Source organism: Lepidochelys kempii, chromosome 13, assembly GCF_965140285.1.
Source record: "Lepidochelys kempii isolate rLepKem1 chromosome 13, rLepKem1.hap1, whole genome shotgun sequence".
In the NCBI taxonomy this organism is placed as follows: domain Eukaryota; kingdom Metazoa; phylum Chordata; order Testudines; family Cheloniidae; genus Lepidochelys; species Lepidochelys kempii.
In genome coordinates, this window is record NC_136392.1 from 10,395,091 (window position 1) to 10,417,149 (window position 22,059).

The window sequence follows — 22,059 nt, forward strand, 5'->3', positions numbered from 1 at the left end:
GGGAAGCCTGTGCAGGGACAGGCTAGGGTCACGAGAACGGGGTAGTCTGAGGGGGTTTTCACCTCCCGCCCGGCGGGCGCCCAACGGTCAAAGAGGAAAACCCGCCTTCTTGACAGTCGCTGATTGGCTAAAAGGCGGAGTAGCCGTACACCGGAGGACAGGGAGCGGCGCGATCACGCAAACACAGCGCTCAGGAGGTGATTGGCTGCCGAGACGCAGCGCTGCGCTCGTGGGCGGCGATTGGCTAAGAGCCCGTCCCCTTATTACGTGAAGGTGATTGGCTGAGAGGTCTGGCGCCCTTTTTGCTCTGGTGGCGGCGGGGTGTGTGAGTCCGTAAGAGGACAAGTAGAGTGCTGCGTTCACCGTCCGTCCCTTCAGGGCCTCCCCGACGCTGGGGACTGGCCAGGTGACCGGGGAGGGGCAGATTTTCGGTCACTATGGTGGGCGTATGGAGGAAAGGTCGCTTAAGGAGTTGTCCATGGGGCTAGGGATCAGATTTCTCACCTCAGTGAATGGGGTGGGGGGCAAAGTCCCGCTCCTGGCTAACTAGGTCTGGAGGTGGTTCTAGGGAACATACGTAGCCCCTCAATGACTAGAGGCAGGAGGGCCTTTCAGTAGCTAGGTATGGGGAGGGGATGATGGCTTTTAGAGTCTACAGGCCTCAGCAGGCATCAAATATGTGTCATGAATCCATGAGGGCTTGAACTCTTCCACCCCTTTTCTAGCATATGTGGATCCTCAGGCTCACCACTGAGGTAACAAAGAAGGTGGTTCCTATGCAAAATAAATTTGCTGTGGCCCTCCAGTTGCCACCATTTTTGACAATCTCAGCAGGGAGCTGAAGGATTGAATGAGCAGGATCATTTCAATGCAATGGTGTGCCATTGCTTCAAAACTGTACAGCAATGGTTGCAGAACCCATCTCCTGCAGGAGGCGTTTGACACCTCGGAGAGGGCATGTTTGAGGCATATTAGCAGGGCAGTACACGGAAGATTGTGTTCGTGCTGTCTGCTGTTCCGGTGGGAAAAAAAGAGAGGAAGGGCTTAAATTGCCAAAATATTCCTTGGAGCCTAGCACATTGTTGTGGAGTTCTCTGCTTGGTGTCTCCTCTGAATCACTTGTTTTGATCCTCTCACCTACAAATCTGCCCCTGGTTTTTTTTTTTAATGTTTTGTCTCCTCATATCTGTTGATATCTGGCTACTCACCCCTCTGCCACCTAAGGGGGGGGGGGCGTGGATCTTTTGTTTTTTTGCTGGGCTTTACTGATCCATACCAGCTGTCAAATACATTGGCTCTTTTTCACAAGCACAGAATTATCAGATGCTAATAAAGACCTCTTATTGAGTGTAAGGTTTCTAAAACTAAAATGGAACAGTTGAAACTAGTTGAAAATTCATTAAGATAAAGCAAAGAATTGCTTGAATGCTAAAAATAATCTAGGCTTTAGGTGAAGTCTTAGGGCTTGATCTTATGCCCATTGACATCAAAAGGAGTTTTTTCCATTGACTTAATTGGGTGCATGGTTGGTCTCTTTGAACAAAACATAATACTTCTTGTAGGGCCCCACTCAAATTTTTAGAAATTCTAATGTACTTTCTTACATTTCTTTGACTAAAAATTAAACCATGCTTGTCAAATCAATTGTAAACTGTACTGGAAAACCCATTTTAGTCATCTGTATTTTTTTCTGATATTTTGCTCCTTTGTTGTACAGCTGATTATGTGAAGTTGCCAAAATGCCAGCTAGACGTGAGGTGCAGGTATGTATTTGTAAGGTAGGAAAACGGTGTTTACTGTGTATTGGTTAGTTGTTGGTTTAAATTAATTAATTTACTACCTTTTCTAGTCCTTAGTTATAAGTAAAGATTTAAGTATTTAACTCTCATTAACTCCCAAATTCTACAGATTTTTAAAAAATATTTTGCTATAGGTTTATTATTTAACATTTGAGCAGAATTGTGTGCTTATTGATGTAGAAAAATATAGGAATACTAGGTCAAGAATTCTAGTTCCTTTCCCCAAGGATTTTACAATGTGACAAATTAGGCAGTTTGGAAAATTGAAGAATGTAAGAAAATCAGGTATTCATTGACATCTGAGATGTTGAAGTAAGCTTGTATCACTATATATTGTTCTTGTTCATTTTCAAATGATAGCCTTTCGTCACAATAATAAAAAAGCTATGAAATGCTGGACAGACTACACAATCTCTGAGTGATCCTAGGAACGGGACAAAGCATACCAACCTGTATTATTAATAGAGCCCTGCATGGATAGAAAATTTGTATGCGCATCGGGTCCATGAAATATGATCCATGAATATAAAGCAGATATCTGCAGATTTGCAGGGCTTTAGATATAAAATTTGGATCCGCATCCATCCACGATCTGCAAAAATAGTCCACGGATTTGGATATCTGTGGCTGTAAAGCAGATATCCAGCAATTTGCAGGGCTCTAATTATTAGGTAAACTAGAAAATTAAGAAAATACCACAGAAATAAGATATATTTCTTCCAAACCTTTTTATTTTAAAGGACAGGTATACACTTTGAAATGAATAAGGTGCTGTAATGTTACTGTTTAAAAAAAAGAGATGAGGTGGGTGAGAGACAAGGTTTCCTGAGGAAGAGCTCTGTGTAGCTCAAAAGCACCCACCTTGTTTCTCTCACTAATAGAAGTTGGTCCAATAAAATATTACCTCACTCTCCTTGTCTCTCTAATATTCTAGGACCAACACAGTTACAATAACATTGTATACGATGTTTTAAAAAGTTGTATTAATTTTGCAAACTTTTTGGGAATTTTATTTTCAGCTTGAAACAATTTTTTGTGAAATCACTATTTTAAATTCAGAACCATCATGTGTTTTGGCGTGTCATATATAATTGTACAGTAGACAGAATTTTGATGGTACTAAGTAAGTAACTAATATTAAAGATAGAATGTCGTATTTATGCAGTCCAATGATTCTATAGGCCTGATCCTGCAGTAAGTACATGAGTAACTTTAGTCATGTGAGTAGTGAAGTGAATTCTACGTAGTTTTGGAATACTTGGAAAAATGCATTTTTCTTTACATGTTCAGCTTTCCTTTTAAACAATGGTATGGTAGAACTCAATGAGATTACTCACAAGTGTAAAATTGCTCATGTGTTCTGGTGTTAGCAGGATTGGGCCCTGTATTTGATATTAAAGATACTGCATAATTAGTTCTATGGCATAACACTGAGAGGTAGCTTTTTAGCACTGTCCAAGTAGTTGAAGTGCTAACATTGTACTATATGAATGTTACTAACAGTTAAGGCTAACTGTGTTTAACACTTATAATTTTAGATTATATTTTCAAAGAATAACTGTAAGGAAGGTGGACAGTGTGAGTCCCGGTCTTGCTGCAATTGAAATCAGTGGAAGTTTGCTATTGACTTCAGTTGGACAAGGAGCAGGCTGTTGCTTATTTAAAAAATAATAATAATATTTTTTGTTTGATTTTAGTTGATGCCAGGCTAATAAGAAGTGACAATAACCAGTGTCTATCAACTGCTGTCTTTTTCTCTTCACTTAGACATCTGATCTTGCAAAGTGTCAGTGTTCTATAATGCACTTTTCCACATACTTTCAATATTGTCATATTTATATGGAAAGGCACCACATTGTTAGCTAAGGATCCTGAAGAGGAGTGTGTTGAATTTTTTTTGTATCAAACCTTGTTAAAGTAATATAAAATCTCAACATATAGTAATGTAGTTATTTTTTTGTTTTCTTTGGCAGTTGGAAAAATGCATAGATGATGCCACAAGAAAAAATAACTTCCAGTTATTAGAACAATTTCTGCAAACAGAAGACTGTGACATTATCTCTCATAAGTGCAGCAAACAGTTTTTCAACAAATTTGACAAACTTATATGTCGGGTAATTCGCTTTTTGTTTCAAAAAGTTCCAGGCTATTATTGCTTGTGGAATATTGCAAAAAACATTATGTGGGATGGTCTGGATTACATCAGCAATTCACTGGAGAGCTGAAAAATAATAGAGACATCAAAACTCAGGGTTTGATAGGGTTCTTAAATTAGTATTTCTTTCAGAGAATGAAATATTCGTTACTAAATATCTACTATTATCTACTGCTCAAATTTCTGTTATTTCAATACACTGACCTTCGGTGCTTTGTCATTTTTCACATTTGGCTGGTAAAGTATCACTTTTCTATCTGTACTAATTTTCTTAATACTCTTCCACCATCTCAATTTATCTAAGGGCACCTTCCTGTGCTCCTTGCCCACCCCAAGTTCCCACAGAGATCATTCTGGTCCCTTTTCACTTCCTTTCAACAAAGAACCATGGGTTAGATTTTCAAAAGTCCTCTGCCTTCATAGGTAGGACCATCTTCCAAAAGAGCTCAGCACCCAGAAGCTCTCACCGAGAATATACTTATTCATCTTATTCAATGGGAACTGCTTGGTGCAAAGTATTTTTGAATAATCTGCCCAATTATTTAGGTGCCTAAACGGGAGCTGTTGTTTGGTGCGTTCTTTTAAACATTTGGCCCCTTAGACTCATGTGATCTCTGCCCACTTAAGGCTCAGTCATGCATTTCTTTTGCATCAAAAACTCAGTGTGTATGTGCAAAGAGAGGTTGTTGAGAGCTTCTCCTCCATCATAATCCCTATGCAGAGGCCAGCCACAATGAAAGTTCTTGCACTCTTACTGGGCTAGTGCTTCTGTTTGCTCCTGCCTCTAGTCTACAGAGATATCTGAGAGGAATTTGGGGCAGAGTGTGGTGCACAAAGGAACACTTGGTTCACCTTTAAGGATGATGCAGTGTCTGCCCTCCTCTGAGCGCCAGGAGATACTGCATTTCCCTGACCTCCCTCAAGGGCAGTAGATTCCACATTGTTCCCAACACTTGACTGCCTTAATGCCACAATTTAACTCTGATTAATTACAACACTAGAAGTCTGCTGGTTCTAAGGCTACTAATTAATCTTTCAGGTAATTTATACAAAAGTTTTATGTTTGTCTGAGCCATTGAGAAGAAATTTCACAATTATATTGTCTGTACGATCTGTATTGCTACAAGCATATAGAAGAGTTTTTAGCTGCAATGCTATGCTTGTATATAGCCAGCAACCTAGCAAAAAAAGTCTTGTTCATGCCACTAGCGTTTTTTCTTCAAAAAGATCTTCCTTTATGATCACAGTATACTTTGGGATATTTGAATCAATCACACTACATTATATTACTTTTCCTCTGTAATGGTGACCTACTTCTTACTTGACCATTCTAAAGCACCAAATAAATTCCATAGCAGTCATATCTTTTAGTGTTACATTCAGAGGAGTTTACAATGGCATTACAGTGCTTTCTTGTATGTATCACTTTAATATCAATACTCCACATGTACAGTTATTCAGTAGTCCTGTGTTAGAAACACTAATTTAGAAAAAACACATTTCATTTTAATATACGTTAATTATACAAATTTAAACATAATTAAATGTGATTTAAACTTCTAATTGAGTTACAGGGTATTTAGAAGAATGTCAGGAATCTATCTAACTAATTACAGAAAAGACAATTTTTTTAAGTGTCTTGAGGTGTTTTAACAATTATTGTGACAGGTTTTTTTTCTATTTTAAACAAATGCATTTTTATTTTTGAAAGTTTTACTTGTTTACTTGTTCATCCTGAGATTATTCGTTTGTTCCTGAGGTAAGGTGATTCTCTCCCCAGGCAGAAAAACATTTTCATGTATACATAAATTAAGATTAGTTACCTCTAATTTTTCAAGAATAAACCTCAACATACTGCTTGAAAATATGCAATTTTGAATGAAAGCTTTAGATTTTATTTGGTTTTACTTTCTTTGACACTAAAATTAGATATATCTAGTGACCTCCAGTGGTAAAGAGTTGTAATGAAAGCGTATAGATTACAACTGAATCATTGAGGCACCGCTCCAACATTTAACAGCAATTCTCTCTCTCTCTCTCTCTCTCTCCAACTGCTTGAAAGAGAAATATTATCCAAGCATATGTAATAATTTATGAGAACAAAAAAACATTTATTTTGCTAAATGAAGTACAGATTGCTTTATATTGTACACTGAAGCTTCTATTGGTATTTCAATTTTAGGAACTTGACAAACAAGAAGTCAAGAATGTTTCAACGTTGCTAAATTCTCTTCAGAAATATGGTAAAAATATCATCATACCAGGTGGAGACGGTTTTCCAGCAATGATAAAATATGGTCTTGTTGAAAAGATAAGTATAACAAAAATCATACGTATTGCACTATAAAGCATATATAATGCTATGGGTAGTTTAATAAGCAAACATTTTTTTTCAAGATTGTCAGAAATTTTGTTAATTCAGAAATAATTGAAGACCAGAATAACTGATTAATCAGTTCTAAATATTATACAACAAATTATATCTTGTAAAGAGATGCTGATACAGCACAGTGAAGTCTTCATAAATAATGTAAGGTGTAAAGAATTAAGATATTCTAGTAATTATTGTAATAACAATGATGGTAGATATTTCATATGAGCTTTGTTCCTGGCTAAATTAGGAACCTTTTGTATTTTTGAAAAAGAGAGAGAAGAGAAAGAAGTTCTGTTTTAGGTTTTCATAAAATACTGCATTAGTGCCAAAAGCTGGAATTTCCTGGTGCAATGTGTTAATAAATTTTGCATTAGAGCTAGCAATAGGCGCCTCAGATCTAGCACCTTCAAGGGGTTAACATACAATTTCAGTTAATTACTACCAAATCAACCTTTACAATATGTGCACCAATCCATGACTCAAACCTGTATATTCATACTGATACTATATAGACCACTTCCAGCTTACATTCAGTATCTGTTTCGCTGAATAGAATTAACAGTGGTAGCCTTAGAAAAATGTTTGCCGCTGGCTTGTTTCTCAGTTGCTTTCAGAAAAAATAGAAAAATGACAAGATGGGTGATAATTGCATGACTCTATTCACATCTATAGACAAATTTTCAGCCAGCCTTGTACCCTCTCCCACTTTTTTGTGCAAACAATAGCAGTCACAAAACTGGGCACATAGTTATTGTGAGTACAAATCATGCAGTAGGGTATGTAGTTACAGAAGTGATCACTTTGATGGGTAGAAATCAGCTGTATTTTCTTAAGTATATATGCAAAATTGGAGGCTGCGGTTGTAATCTACTCAAAGAAATCTGGACACTTTTAAAAATAGAATAATCTGGAAATGTATACTACAAAATATTGCTAGTTTGCTTCATGTTTAATAATAAAAGTAATGTTTTTCCATTTACATGGTTAGTTGGTTTGAAAAGGCAAAAGAAATTCTGATATTTAGAGGAAATGAAAAAAATGAAGCACTTACAAGTCTAATTGAAGATTTCTTCGATGTTTTGATGGTAAAATATTTCATAAACCATTTTATAAAATATTAAGCATGTATTTATAAAAACAGTGATTTAACAGCAAAAGACATTTTCAAACATTCTTTTCCTACTTAATTTTCTTTTTCACCTAATGTTGCACTGATGCAGTTTTTTACAAAAATAGATTAGAAGCTTATTTTGTTAAAAAATACTATACTTGCATTCAGACTTAATTATTCCATATGTACAGGAAATACTGCCTACTAATAAAAGACCTGACCATGCAGGTGCTTAGTGCACAAAATTTCCTACCTTATCCTATTAGTTTATCCAAAAAGTAGTAGCAGTGCATGTCTATTAAGTCTTCGAGGCCCTGATCATGCAACCAGTTTACATACGTGCCTAAATTTATGAAGAGAGACGAGGTAGGTGAGGTAATATCTTTATTGGACCAACCTCTGTTGGTGAGCGAGACAAGCTATCAAGCTATCCAGAGCTCTTCCTCTGGTCAGGGAAAGGTACTTGGAATGTCATAGCTAAATACAAGATCAAACAGATCGTTTAGCATAAGTAATTAGCGCACATTCAAGCTGTGACACTGAGTGCCTTTTCCCAGACCTAAAGAAAAGCTCTTTGTAGCTCAAAAGCTTGTATCTCACCAACAGAAGTTGGTTCAATAAAAGATATTACCTTATGCATCTTGTCTCTAATTTCATAGGACTGACACAGCTACAACATCACTCCATATAACTTTATGCAGTCATTGGCACTACTCATGTTCATAAAATTAAGTGTGTGCATAAATGTTTGCACCATTAAGGATTTAATTATTGACATGTATATTCTATATTGGAATTGGCAAAGGTTCAGAAATCATGCAGTAGGGTACGCAGTTACAGAAGTCATCACTTTGATGGGTAGACATCAGCAGTAGGATAAGTTCAGAAAAGGGCAACAAAAATGATTAGGGGTATGGGACAGCTTCCATATGAGGAGACATTAATAAGACTGGGATGTTTCAGCTTGGAAAAGAGACAACTGGGGGATACGATAGAGGTCTGTAAAATCATGACTGGTGTGGAGAAAATAAATAAGGAAAAGTTATTTACTCCTCATAGTACAGGAACTAGGGGTCACCAAATGAAATTAATAGGCAGCAGATATAAAATAAACAAAAGAAAGTATTTCTTCACACAATGCACAGTCAACCTGTGGAACTCTGCCAGAGGATGTTGTGAAGGCCAAGAGTATAACAGGGTTCAAAAAAGAACTAGATAAATTTGTGGAGGATAGGTCCACCTATGGCTGTTAGCCAGGATGGACAGGGATGGTGTACCTAGCCTCTGTGTGCCAGAAGCTGGGAATGGGTGACAGGGGATGGATCACTTGATGATTACGTGTTCTGTTCATTCCCTATGAAGCACCTGGCATTGGCCGCTGTCGGAAGACAGGATACCGGCTAGATGGACCTTTGGTCTGACCCAGTATGGTCGTTCTTATGACAGATATATTAAAATAATATACATGTTTTAGTTGTGGGAGAGAAATGTAAAATCTGAACATTGACCAAATATTTTTAGGTATATGGACACAAAGAAAATTATTCTGCATCTTAATATGTAAAGTGTTTAAAATGTATTCATATTCTCATTTTATTATAGCTTGTACATGATACCAACAGTGAAGGTATGTACAAAAATCAGTATTTAAGTTACTATTAGTTTGCTAATCCTATCCACTTTTTGATTGATCACTAATGAAATAGCTTCTTTATATTACTGGCAAAGGATCTGATCTAGTCAAAATCAATGACCTTTGGTACCATGTGTATTCTGGAAAGTCTTGGATATTTGATCTACTATGGAAATCCCCAAACAAACAAGCATTTGTGGAGCTACCTAGAAACATAAGAGCTCAAACAAATAAGCTTTTAAGTCCTTGAGAAATTAAAGCTCCTCACTTGCAGATGCTAGTGTGAAGCTAGCAGAAAGTGTTCCCACAGTATGTTGAAGCACTTCTCCTATGTGGTCATGACTGAACTATGTGCATACAGAATTGTGTTTTGCCAAAGAAGTGTGACATTTGTTAAATTGCTGTAGCAACTAATAAGCACTTTCTTTTTCAAGTATGTGTCCATGAGGATCTCACACTATATGGGCGAAGTCATAATCTTTCAAATCAGTGTCCATTGGGCCACACAGGTCCTCGTGCCCCCCACCCAAGATCATGGCAGAGTGGCTGCAACTGTTTTTGTTTCCTCTTACTGCCCATGGCAGTGAAAGGGAACTAGTGGTGTGTGCCTGCTACCCTTTAGAAGATTTCTCTTCTACCAGTAGTTATCCACTTACAGTTAAGTTTCCCTAAATACTTCTCCTTTATTGTTTTGTTTAACTGATTCAGATGAAAAAAACAAAACAACCCCAATCCTCCACCCCCAGATTTCCTAAATTTTTCCTGTCTGATCAAAGGCACATCCCATCAGGAGCGTTGCTGCAGATCCCATGCTGCAGCCTTGAACTATGTCCATCAGTCATTCACTCAGCTGGGCCTCATAGCTAACTATAAAAAATCATCTCTCATTCCCTCACAGACAATAGAATTCATGGGAGCTGAATGCAACTCCTAACTGGCAAAGTCATATGTTTCTGATTTATCTCTTCAGTTGATAATCACCAGTATCAAATTGAATCCAGCAACTATAGTACGGAACTATCTCAGACTTTAGGTCACCAGTCAGCATGTACTTGATGTTGCTTGCCAGGCTTTACCATCATCTATTACAAGCTTAGCTAAGATTGGGGTATTGCCCTATGAGACATCAAATGTGTATGCAGATTGTTGTTTCATCACACAGTCTGTGATCTCTGAACTGAACACCTCTCTCTGACCTCCAGACATTTCAGAGAGAGGTCTTTCTCCTACAAAGACACTGATCATGGATGCATTGGGGACAGGTTGGGACATGCATCTTGCCACTTCTAAATACCAGGAACCTGTTCTCAAAAGGATATGACTCTTCACATACATGTTCTGAAGTTAAGAGTAATCAGAGTAGCTTGCATGGCATTCTATCCTGTCCTGTGGAATTCCACAATGCAGATTCTCACGGACAACACATCTGCAGAGTACTCTGTAAGCAAGCAAGGAGGTGCTGCTCATCACCTCTGTGTCAGCAGGTTATCAGATTATGGATATGATGTCAACAACATGGGATAACCTCAAGAACTCTTCATCTCCCAGGAGTCAACAACAATCTAGGAGACTTTCTTAATAGACAATCCATGACCAACTGCAAAGGATATCTGAAGAGCTCCATCATCAAGCCAATATTTCACCAGTGAGGCCATTCAATAATAGTCCGGTTTGGTAGCAGTGACAATGTAGAATGTCCAGCCTTTCGTTCTAGGGCAAGCATGAGCCCTTGAACAAAAGAACCTTCCTCATACCATGAGATCAAGGTCTCATGTATACCTTTCCAATCCCCTTGATTCCCAGAGTGGTGTACAAGATCAGGCAGGATGTAATTATACTAATCCTGATGTCTCCATGTTGTCTGAAACCATGCTAGTTATTTTCTCCACATGTCTATTCAGCCTCCTATACCACTTCCAGTACAAAAGATCCTACTGCAAAGTAGGACGCTTTCCACAAGGAAAACTTATTCCTGTAAATGGAAAAGATATTTAATCTGGACAGCTCAATACAATCTTGACATGGTGAAGGCCCTTACTTCAAAGACCCTGGACTCTATTCTGCATTTAAAATGTTCTGGGTTATGGTAACTCTGCCATTTATGCCCACGGGTCAAGGTAATGCATAGTGCAGGCCTGACCCACTACTATTTAAAAGGTTCTGAGCTCATGTTTGTGGGGCACGTGCATATCTAGAGTTGAATCCACACAGATGACATCTCAAAGAACCTCATCTATAAGGTAAGCAGCCGCTCTTTGTGCATTTTAACTGCAATATATGGAATTTAGGATGTCGGTACACTAAATATCAGCGGTCTTGTGTGACTTTGGAAAGGAATGATTAATATGGATAGTTTCATTTGTAAATAAAAACATTTTTATTGGATATATAATAATGCTAGACTTGTGAATATTGTTGAAAAACTAATGTGTGCAAAACCTCTCAGTTCATGGATAAACTGCTTTTTAACTTTTTTTTCTTAATTGATTAGGTAAAATACAAACATTAGAAAGCTTTGTACTGAGAATATGTACCCTTGTTGCTGATGTAAGAATCAATATTTATATTCAGCAAGAGGTAAAAAAAAAATTTAACCAACATTTTTATTAGTAGGCATTTAACAGAAGGTTGTGAATTTCCTTAGTAATTTAGCTACACATATACTGTGAAAAGGGGAAGAACAAAATATTTGTAGAAACATTTAATGATCCTGCCATCTCTCTAAGAATGTACGAAAGTTTACTTGCCTAGACTAAAATTTCCATTTTAGGCAATAAAGTACAAAGCATATGCTATTTGTTATACAAATACTATAGTGATAAGCATATACAAGCATATAAAATAATATGCTATATTGAAATTGCCAGAAGTATCTTTCTTCAAAGTCTGTTAATGAAAAACGGTTAATAAATTGTGTCTGTAGTATACAGTATTATACTTAGTATGCGTTCATGTCCATAAAATATCTTGGGTGAAATCGTGCCCCTATTGAAATCAATGGGAGTTTTCCCATTGAATTTAATAGGGCCAGGATTTCATTCCTTGGGTATGAAACTATTATAAAATCATTACCTTTTATAGAAAGACACACTTCATTAAGGACTAAATTTTCAAAAGTCCAGCCTTTTTTATGGATTCATATTGCCCACATTTGTTGCATCCATAAAAATTGCAGGTAATTTTTGCTCCCGCAATGAATTGTAGGCACCCTGATTTACATCAACAGGTCAGGATGTTGGCCTTTTAAGTACTTACATTAGTGTCCGTGTTAATGTAATTAATTGAAGTCCGATTGTGTTGCTTTGAATTTACACTAGTGTAACTAAGATCAGCACCTGTCACTCTTTTATTTTGCATTGTGTCAAAACTTTAGTTATTTAAACATGTTCTTTTCTACTTCATATGTTATAAACCTACATCACTGTAAGCCCACAATGTAAAGAGAGAATAATTAAAAAACCTATTAAAAAAGTTTAATAGTGTGTTTCTTTGTAAACATATTCTTTTTTCCCCTATCTTTAGGCTGTAAGAAAACTTAATTCAATGCTTGATACCATGCCTCGAGAAGCCAGAAAAAAAATTATTTCCACGAAGGAAATGTTGCTTGTCATGTAATTAATTAATCTTTAATATACTTTTTGACATGAATATATTGTTTACGTAGTTGTGAAGAAAACTTTTTACACCTGACTATTTTATTGGAGCCATTTATAACTGTACAAATATAGGCTCTATTCAATCCATGATTGCCTTTATCACTACGTAGCAGATGGAGATTGCACTTTAGTCTAGGCAGGTAATCCTTCCTTGGATGCTCAAATCTGCCCTTCTCTCAGTCATAGTTAGGGTCCACCTCACCTGATTGTCCTAAAATAATTGGTTCTTGGGAATCACTTAGGAGTCTTTATGAATGCACTGATTGGAGGGTAGATTGTTCATCCAGGGAAATGTCTTGAAAGGTCTGCATAGCCAAAAGAGAAATCTCCAGGCTGACAGGTCAGAAACAGAAGTGGAACTGTCATCCTTGAAGAAAGATGCATGGAGTTGGTGGAAAAAATATTGTGATTTCAGAGGGGTGGAATGAGGAAGAGAGAAGGAAGCTACTAGCACCTTTTTCATATGAGAAGACCCTCTCCATGGGGAGGGATGGTACTGCTATATTGGGTCACCTCCACCCCCCCACTTTCCCCAAGTGGATTTGAAATGAGTTGCCTTTCATTTCTTCCCTCAACTACAGGTTTTCTTCTTGTTTCTGTTTTTAAAAAAATCTCCAGCATGTGGGACTTCTCCCAGTTTCCTCTGGTGGACATGGGGTTGGAAATTTACAGTGGCTCTAAAGTTTTTTTTGCAGAGCCCCAGCAGCATGGCAGAGGAAGAGGTTTGGATTGAAAATCTAAATCTTCTGCACAATCCAGGTTCTCAAACAGAACAGGGAGTAACACCATGTGTGGAGTGGGAAGGGGGAGGCATGGAGAGTTCTACAGTTCTTCTCCACCACCACCATCCCCAGAGACTTAGAACAAAACAGGTGCATCTACAGGTCTTTCACACACAGTTAAGGATGCTCACTACACATTTGGCCAGTAAATTCCTATATTTTAAAATTACTAATTTATCCTGAGCCAAAACCACTGCTGTTTCATAGAATATATGTTGGCCCCATTGAAGTCAATAGCAAAACTACCAATAAGTTCAGTGGGACCAGGATTTCACTCCATATTTTGAAAGTTAAACTCTCTGATGCCAATATAAGCTTTTCTTATGTACTTTTACATTGCCATTTTATTTGGGTCAAACTGAATCTTCTACATTGTTTATTTCACAGGAATGATATGGGAAAGAGAATTTTAGATGCTGGAGGTAAGCACAGAACCTCACTTAAAAGGTTCATTATTAAACTGTAATTATTTTGATGTTATATACCCATTAAAAAGCCTGGCAATAAAAAAAGACAAGACTAGCAGTATTCAGTCATCTGAAAAATGTATTTTTCAGAATGGCAGTTTAAAATGGCACATATGCAATATTAATATACATTTAGAAATTTTAAAGCATTTGGAGTATTTTAGGAATATATGTAATGCTCCATCAGTCCCTCCTGGCCGTCTCCACCATAGAAGTTCCAAAATGAATTGATATAGTGTGGACCTTTGAGGACCATTATCTGCCAGCACAGGTTAGAGCAGCCTTGAGAGTTAGTTTGTCTCCCAACAACTTCTGGTGGACAGTAAGCTGGTATATAGCCACCTATGACGCTCTCACCTTCCATGTGTGAGTGCTGTTCTGGTGCACCTGGGGATCTAGCCTGTAATACTTATTTTTGAATCGTAGTTTCTTTAACAGCTTTATAGCCATTTTTTGTAGGACATCACTGCATTATATGGTGGCATTTTATTTAATATCAATGTAAGAACATCTAAAGTGTACTTTAGTTTCTTTTTAAGTTGCAATAGCTTTGATTTTTTTATATAAGACCTTATGTTCAACAATATTAGTATCTGTTTCCTACATATAAACTTTTAAGCTTGGCATTCTGTTTAATAGTGCTGTTCCTGTAAAATGTATTATAGACTATGACTTGCAAGTAGCCATTACTGAAGCTTTATGCAGAATGACATCAGAAAAACAAAGAGGAGAACTGGCATGCCAGTGGTTTTCTATGGAGTTTGTGACCAATGCATTTAAAGGAATTAAGGACTCTGAGTTTGAAACAGTAAGTCAAAAAAAAGCACTAATTATTTTCAGAGAGAGAAAATGTTGCATTACTTAAAGGTGCTCTGCTTCTTAATAGGACTGCAGAAAATTTCTTAACCAGGTGAACGGAATGCTTGGAGACAAAAGAAGGTAAATGAGTATTGCTAAAGGAAAGAAGTTTTCTGTTTGGAATCGAATGACTATTCAGAAACAAAAAGTCTGAAACCTCCCCCCTTTTTTAATGAATTCTGAGCTATAATAATATTAGCAGAAGAACAGGATGCTGCTCTGTTGCAAAAACAGCAAAAGTGCCATGCACAACTATAACATTTTAGAGTCAATAAATAGCAAATATAATGAGAAATGCTGAGGGGTTTGGCATATGTTCTTTTATATATCTGTTATCTTTTATAACTAGATGCTGGGTTTATAAAATTCCCACGTGTGTGTTTAAAAAAAGATAACTTAAAGTTAGGATTGTTACGGAATAACTATTACAAGAAATACATACAAAGAGTATTACAGTTTTTAAAAATAACTAAGAAATAAGAAACAGAAGTGTTCAGTTCTCTCTCTTTGGCGCAAGATGAATGGAAACAAGGTCATACATGCATTGTCTGCAATCACATTCTTTATGTCTCCATTGCAAGATCCTTAGACTTTGTAGTCCTGGAAGAAGGTGGATCTCAAGTACTGTGGGTCAGATTATCATTGATTCCAATAGACTTACACCAATTTACATCAGCTGAGAATATGGCTATGGCTATATATCACTTATCCCATGATTCCTTTTATGTAGGCTATCTTTAGACTGAGATAATGCACTAGTCCAGGATGATACCTGTTGGAGAGGTCGGACCTAGCAGAGGTGAAGAAATATATATATGTTGAGGGTACTCCACATGTCACTTTAGTCTTATGAGTTGGCAGGATAGTTCAGTGATTATGTGATATGCACTCACATCAAGGGTCTATTCAGTTCTTATTTTAAAATTATTGCAGCCCAATTCTGTTTTTGCTTAAATTGTGAGGGTGCATTGTGGAAAACTGGAAAGTAGTTATATTTTTATAACTATCATATGCCCTTCAGTGTATCTGTGTCATAGTATCCTGCCTGAATGCATAGTTAGATGAAAGGAGTTGTTAAGGAAACCAGGCAGGAAAGATAAAACAATGGCTTCAGTGAGGAGCTGCTTCTCAAATGCAATAGCCAGATTTATAGCCATGAAGAGGGACTCTTCAGATCCGACTCTGGCAACTGGGCTGTTTGCCAAGGCAAAGACCCTGGAAGATCAAAAGACCTGACCACTTGAAAAGGTTCCACTGCAAGGGTTGAGGGAGTGGTCAGCATGCCATGAAGTTGACACAGAGTTTGTTCTGCAGACTGGCAGAGACCGATTGCGAGCCAGGGTCATAGAACCTTAAAAATGTAGGGCTGGAAGGGACCTCAAGAGGTCATCTAGTCCACCTCCCTCCTTCCCCAAACAGAAAGCAGGCTACAATCTGATCTCCAAGAGAATGGGAGACACCAAAGCTAAGTCATGTCTACCTAGGGGCTCAAGGGGAATGGCAAGCATGGATAAGTCAATGTATATAGGTCTTTTTGTTCATAGAATCATAGAATATCAGGGTTGGAAGGGACCTCAGGAGGTCATCTAGTCCAACCCCCTGCTCAAAGCAGGGCCGTTTGTTACTTTAGTCCTCTTCTCTAAGCATTGTGTACCTATTGGCAAAATAAATCATACTTTGTTTTGGAGAAGCTGCTTCTGTGTCACTACATAGTGTTGTTATCCAGAGGCTGCCAGAGGAAAACCCTTCCAGATGCCAAGCCCACTGGGCCAGCTAAGTAATATGGTTAGCAACCAGCGGCAGGATGTAACCCAAAGACAATGTCAGAGAGTGGTTGGGCCATGGGACCCCATCTCAAAGAGAAGTGGAGGCACTAGAGATGCACTTGGGGGAGAGGGAAAGAAAGGATCTCCGCAACAGCAGCCAACCCAGTGACTGTGACATGCATACATGTAATTTTTTTACTTTTTAGATGGCAACTTTTGGATAGTCCACCTTCCTTGACTGTCGCACTGATTGCTTTCAACTCTTTTTCTCTGAAGTAGAATTTTTTGGCAGCGGGGAGGGGAACTAACCCATTATTTTTATGTTGTTTTAATCTAGGCATAAAGTAATGTACATAATTTTGCAAAAAGATTTACTAAGTATTTTTCTTATAGGGTTTTTACATATCCTTGTTTGTCAGCAATCCTTGATAAACATGAGGTAAATTACAACTTTATTGTGAATTGTATAGATTTTCCCTTAATACAACTAATGTATAGTTCTGTCTGTAAGTAGAGAACAATTGGAATACACAGAGAGTAAAACAAAGATTATTTTAAAGTGCTGTACAGACATCTTGTATGTATTTAAGGTTTGTTTAAATTACCTACTTTTGTGTTATAATACATTATTTTGGGAACCTCCTGTTCCTTCTAAGTTAATTTTTTATATATTTTAGCTACAGATACCTTTGGATGAAAATCTTGAAGAATTTTGGATTGATTTTAATGTTGGTAGCCGAAGTATATCCTTCTATGTTGCAGCAGATGATGAAGTAAGCTCACTTTCCCTGATCATATGGAAAAAAAATTTTCTTTTCAAAGAAAACAATTAGCCCGGAAAGGGACATTCTCAGCACTACTGTGAAATTGGAGAGTGTATTGCAAACCAGTACAGTTCATTTTAAAATAAGTGCTAAGTGGAAATACATAGATGGTATCTCGCTTATTCTTAAAACATAAATATTAAGAGCAAATGGATGGCAAGTACCAATTTACAGCATTATTCCATGAGGTTTTTACATACTTGGAAATTGTGTCCCACATTTTGTAATATGTTTATACACACAATTTCCTGTGTAGTTCTATGCCTAAGTTGTTTGACAATCTGTTTTATGTGTCCTCCTTCAGATAGGCAGTGGCATTACTGATCGATCAGCCATAACACATCAGTTCAACTTCAGTTGGGATTCTTTCATTTGCTAAATCCCTTACATGTTTTTTCACATCAGATGTGTACAACTTCAACATAGTAAAAATTACAGGCTGTTAAAACTAAGAATTTCCCTTCTGAATCTAATTTGCAGCTGTTCATTGCTGAGTGGGTCTGCATCAAATGTTCTAATTTCATCTTTGGAAATGTCACTCACACCAAAGGAGTCAGAGTGGGCACTTCTGCTCTTCAAGTGCTGATCCACAGGGTTCCTAACATTCAAATGAAAGTCGGCATATCCTGGAGATAATAAATTAGCAACCATATTCTTTCATTGATAGCTTTAATCCTCTCACCTATTGCTTTAGGTATACAAGAAGCCCTTTATATGATGGAAAACTCAAATTGCTGCTTTAGTTAGTGTTTTCATCAGAAGTCATTTTTTATATTATGGGGCTTCTGAATTTAGGAAGTTCAAGATTTTCTCTAGGTGAATAGGCATATGACCAGTACACTCAGTTATTCTTTTTTCCTTGAAAAAAGGTGAATGACAATCTAACTTTATTTCAAAAGAAAGAAAATGTGGATAAATCTACTGATAGTAGGAGTTGAATTTATCTTTGATTTACTCCTATTTCAAAATAGCAATTTATTTTTTATCCACCTTCCTTCTAAACTGTATAACTGCCCAAAAGCACCATAATGGTCTGACCCTAAAGTTGACCCAGTAATTGCAACTTCTTCCCACGAACCAAGTCATCTCTGCCTTTGATATGGCAATATGGTTAGCACCTCTTGATGGAAGTATGATAGGACTTTCAACATAGATTTTAATTTCTCTGTTTAAGCTGCCAGTTTTTATTTTTCTGAACTGAGGTGGTCCTGATCAAATCTCACATGGTATGTCTACGATGCAATTAGGCAGCTGTGGCTGGCCAATGCCAGCTGACTCGGGCTTGCAGGGCTCTGGCTGCAAGGCTGTTTCATTGCAGCATAAACTTCTGGGCTTAGTCTGGAGCCTGGGCTCTAGGACCCTGTGTGGTGGGAGGGTACCAGATCCCGGGCCTGGGCTGGCACCCAAGTTCTGGGAACCTCACACCTCACAAGGTGCTGGAGCCTCTGCTCTTGCCTGAGCCTGGAAGTCTATACTGCCGAAGTCCCGGGAGCCTGAGTCAGCTGTCATAGGCCAGCTGCAGGTTTTTCATTGCAGTGTAAACATACCCACTGTCTTTGCAACATGCCTCTTTTTTCTGACAATTCCACATAGGGTTCATGCAGTTTGTCATATGATGGTGAATGTGTCCAGAAAAGTGTTTTGTTCAGACCTTCCTTGAAATACTAGTTTTATTTATTTGCCTATTTAAAGTGATCATCTGTCTGGGAAAGATACAGCTGAAGTATTAAGGTATATGTCATTGGACAAGCGATCTGTTCTTCATTTGCAAGATAAAGATGTTCCTCATAGGATTGCCCCTAATTTCCAGAGTAATAGGATTGCGCTCAAATCTTTAGTTTCCATGCGCTTCACGAATTTTGTCATTCACTTCTTCTGCACATCTGCAGTACTCCAAGTAGGACCCCGGGGGTGGGCACTTTAGCTTTATTGATGAGGCATAGGCTGAGATTAATATTGACAGATGAGTGATCTTTAAGGAATACTGCATGCATTTTGATTCACTTAGCATACTTCTTCTTTGCTCTTATGCACAGATGGAGGAGAGTGCTTTCTACACTGTATGGCATTCTTTTCATATTAGACAGATGTTTCCATTTTATTGCAAGAGTTTGTAAAATGTTGGCAGGTCACATATATTTGTATAGAATTTTTGGAAAATGTGGGAATCCTTCATTGCTACGAGGACTGAGTATTGTATTTCAGAGGCATACCATGCTGAAGAGATAAGCTATTTTCCACAAGTAGGGCTATGATTGCTTCCTGGACAGAAAAGGGAGAGCCCATCCTAAGAGTACTTTTTAGAATTCCGTTTGTTCATTTATTCTCTGTGAGAGGTTAGCTATTCTGTTTCAGCAGCCACTAGATGTGTTACTGTTGAGACTTTGAACTCTCTTGAACTTATTCTTTTATTGTCCTTTGCCCCATACTATCTCACACTGTTGCCAGATATCATAAGTTTTTGTACTGGTGAGTCTGAGAGTTCAGATGTGAGAAATACCTTTCCTTTTATAGAATTTTAGTTTCTGCATTTCAGCTCCTTCATTCAGAATACATTCTTTACATCCATTCCAGTTTGTTCTGAATTGATGGATTTGAAATATCTATAAAAAATTTTGTGTCACAAATGTCTTGATGGTTCAGGATATTATTGTTAAAGAATAATTGTAATAATGCATATTTACATTTAATTGATTTATCATTTAATGAGTTTTTATTTTCAAAACATCTTGTTTTTTGTTTGAGGATCAACAATGGGAAACAGTCAGCATACCTGAAGAAGAGGTAGAAATGTACAGTCTTGAAGGTACTGACACACATGAATGTATTCTTTTACTCCTAAATTATTCTGTCTACCTAACTATAAATTAATTTGATATTCTGAGTTACTTTGGATGAAATCCTAAAGTCCTTACTCAGTTCTTAAATGAGCAGAATTCTCATTGCTTTCAAGAACTTCAAACCTATGGATTTGTTGTTAGTTGCGCAGTTGCTCTGCAAAATGCATGCTTAATTTCCTTGTGCAGTTACCACAGCTGCATACATATTTTGGGTGACTGTTCACAAGTGGCTAATTATGATTTCTTTGCATCTACCTGATTTGCATAATTAATTATATTTGGACATGCACATTAAATATACAGTTTTGATTTATTTTAAAATGTTATAAAATTATTTATAAACATATATTAAGGAAAAGCCCACAGCATGAAAGAATGATGCATTATAAATTATAAAACTCTTCGAATCCTGATTTATGAAATTATTGCAAAATTTTGGAAAATATAATGGTATTGCAAGAATTTTATTGGGAGAATAAAATTAACTTGTTCTGCTATTATAATTGTTGTGACAGGGAATATAAATATTATTGGGCTTGATTTCTTCAGTGCCTTGTAGTCACTTAAACCTTTACAAAACGGGTGCAAAACGCTATCAGATTGGAAATCTGTACTCATGTACAACACTGTCAGTATTTTACACCCACTTGTCATTTTACCCAGGTGTTACCAACTACACAAACTGCAAGGCAGTGAAGAATCTGGCCCGTTTTCCAGAAAATTATAAAAAATGTAAAGAATTAAGCCATACATTCTACAGTACTTATTTATTAGCCTGAAAACACAGTAAATATCTTTTAAAGTACTTTATTTTTTAGAAAAATAATTATTTTTCCATACAGTTGAACTTTGAATTGTTTCATTTAAATATAATCCAATTTAGTTTTGATTAGAGAGCAGCAGGTAGGCAAATTGATAACTCTAGAATTCAACTGAGTTTCATGTTCTTTCAAGTGCTAAACAAGAAGTGTTTGAAGACTAATGAATGCTTCATCTTTGTGCAGAAAAAGAGTCAAAGAAGTTACTAACAATAATTCTAAAAAATCCAGTAACTGTGGGTAATCAAGAAGGGGAGCAAATGTTCCTATATTTTGATCCTGTCTTGAAAATCATGGAAGTGGTCCGAAAAGTTTATGGTGCAAATAAATGTAAGGTAAGACTTAAATTTTCTTCCTTTTTCAGCATTTTCTGTCCAACTGAAAAAAAAAAAAAAAGATTTCACTGTGGATCTGTTATTTTAAGATGGTTTCTTTATTGATATTGTTATGTATTGAGATGCTTACTAACGTTTTCACAATAGATGCTCCAGCATTTCTATTATAAGCTTTTCTGTTAAGGGTTAACAGCTTTTAAAATATACTGCAATTGAGTTTAGTGGGCTATTTATAATTGGTGTTTAATTGGACATGATAGAGGTTGAGACGAAGATTTATAGTATTGTGTGTCTGAAAAAATGTATGTGCAATTATTGGATGCATGTAAAGGCAGCGAATGCATGCACATGGACATTTAACTGTGTATTTGCCATGCATTTACCACTGTTATGAGCACAACCCCAGTAATTGTGCATGCAAACTAGCAACTCGGTAAATAAATGTGTGTGGTTTTTGAACAGGGAGGGACCTTTTTCCATTCTATTAATCTGGGCATGAATTAATGTTAAACCAAAGAATTAGTTTAAATCAGTATGTAACAGGGCCGCCTCCTGTCTAACTTGCCTAATCGGCTTCATAGACTGTACAGACTAATTAAATACAAACAAGAATTTGGAATTCCTGTGGTGAAAATTTTTTG

The 22,059-nt window shown here is 37.0% G+C and overlaps 1 protein-coding gene across 1 annotated transcript in view; it reads left to right on the forward strand.

Annotated features, from left to right (window-relative positions):
* Positions 1–1,739: 1,739 nt before the first annotated feature.
* Positions 1,740–22,059, forward strand: part of SYCP2 (synaptonemal complex protein 2) — a 58,670-nt gene continuing 38,350 nt past the window's right edge. The window contains exons 1-14 of the mRNA XM_073309197.2: positions 1,740–1,763; positions 3,773–3,913; positions 6,137–6,265; positions 7,309–7,413; positions 9,042–9,066; positions 11,564–11,649; positions 12,595–12,683; positions 13,898–13,932; positions 14,643–14,785; positions 14,864–14,916; positions 16,995–17,040; positions 17,279–17,374; positions 20,171–20,231; positions 21,270–21,418. Of these exons, the coding sequence (XP_073165298.2) occupies positions 1,740–1,763; positions 3,773–3,913; positions 6,137–6,265; positions 7,309–7,413; positions 9,042–9,066; positions 11,564–11,649; positions 12,595–12,683; positions 13,898–13,932; positions 14,643–14,785; positions 14,864–14,916; positions 16,995–17,040; positions 17,279–17,374; positions 20,171–20,231; positions 21,270–21,418 (1,182 nt within the window). The remainder of the gene's footprint in view (positions 1,764–3,772; positions 3,914–6,136; positions 6,266–7,308; positions 7,414–9,041; positions 9,067–11,563; positions 11,650–12,594; positions 12,684–13,897; positions 13,933–14,642; positions 14,786–14,863; positions 14,917–16,994; positions 17,041–17,278; positions 17,375–20,170; positions 20,232–21,269; positions 21,419–22,059) is intronic.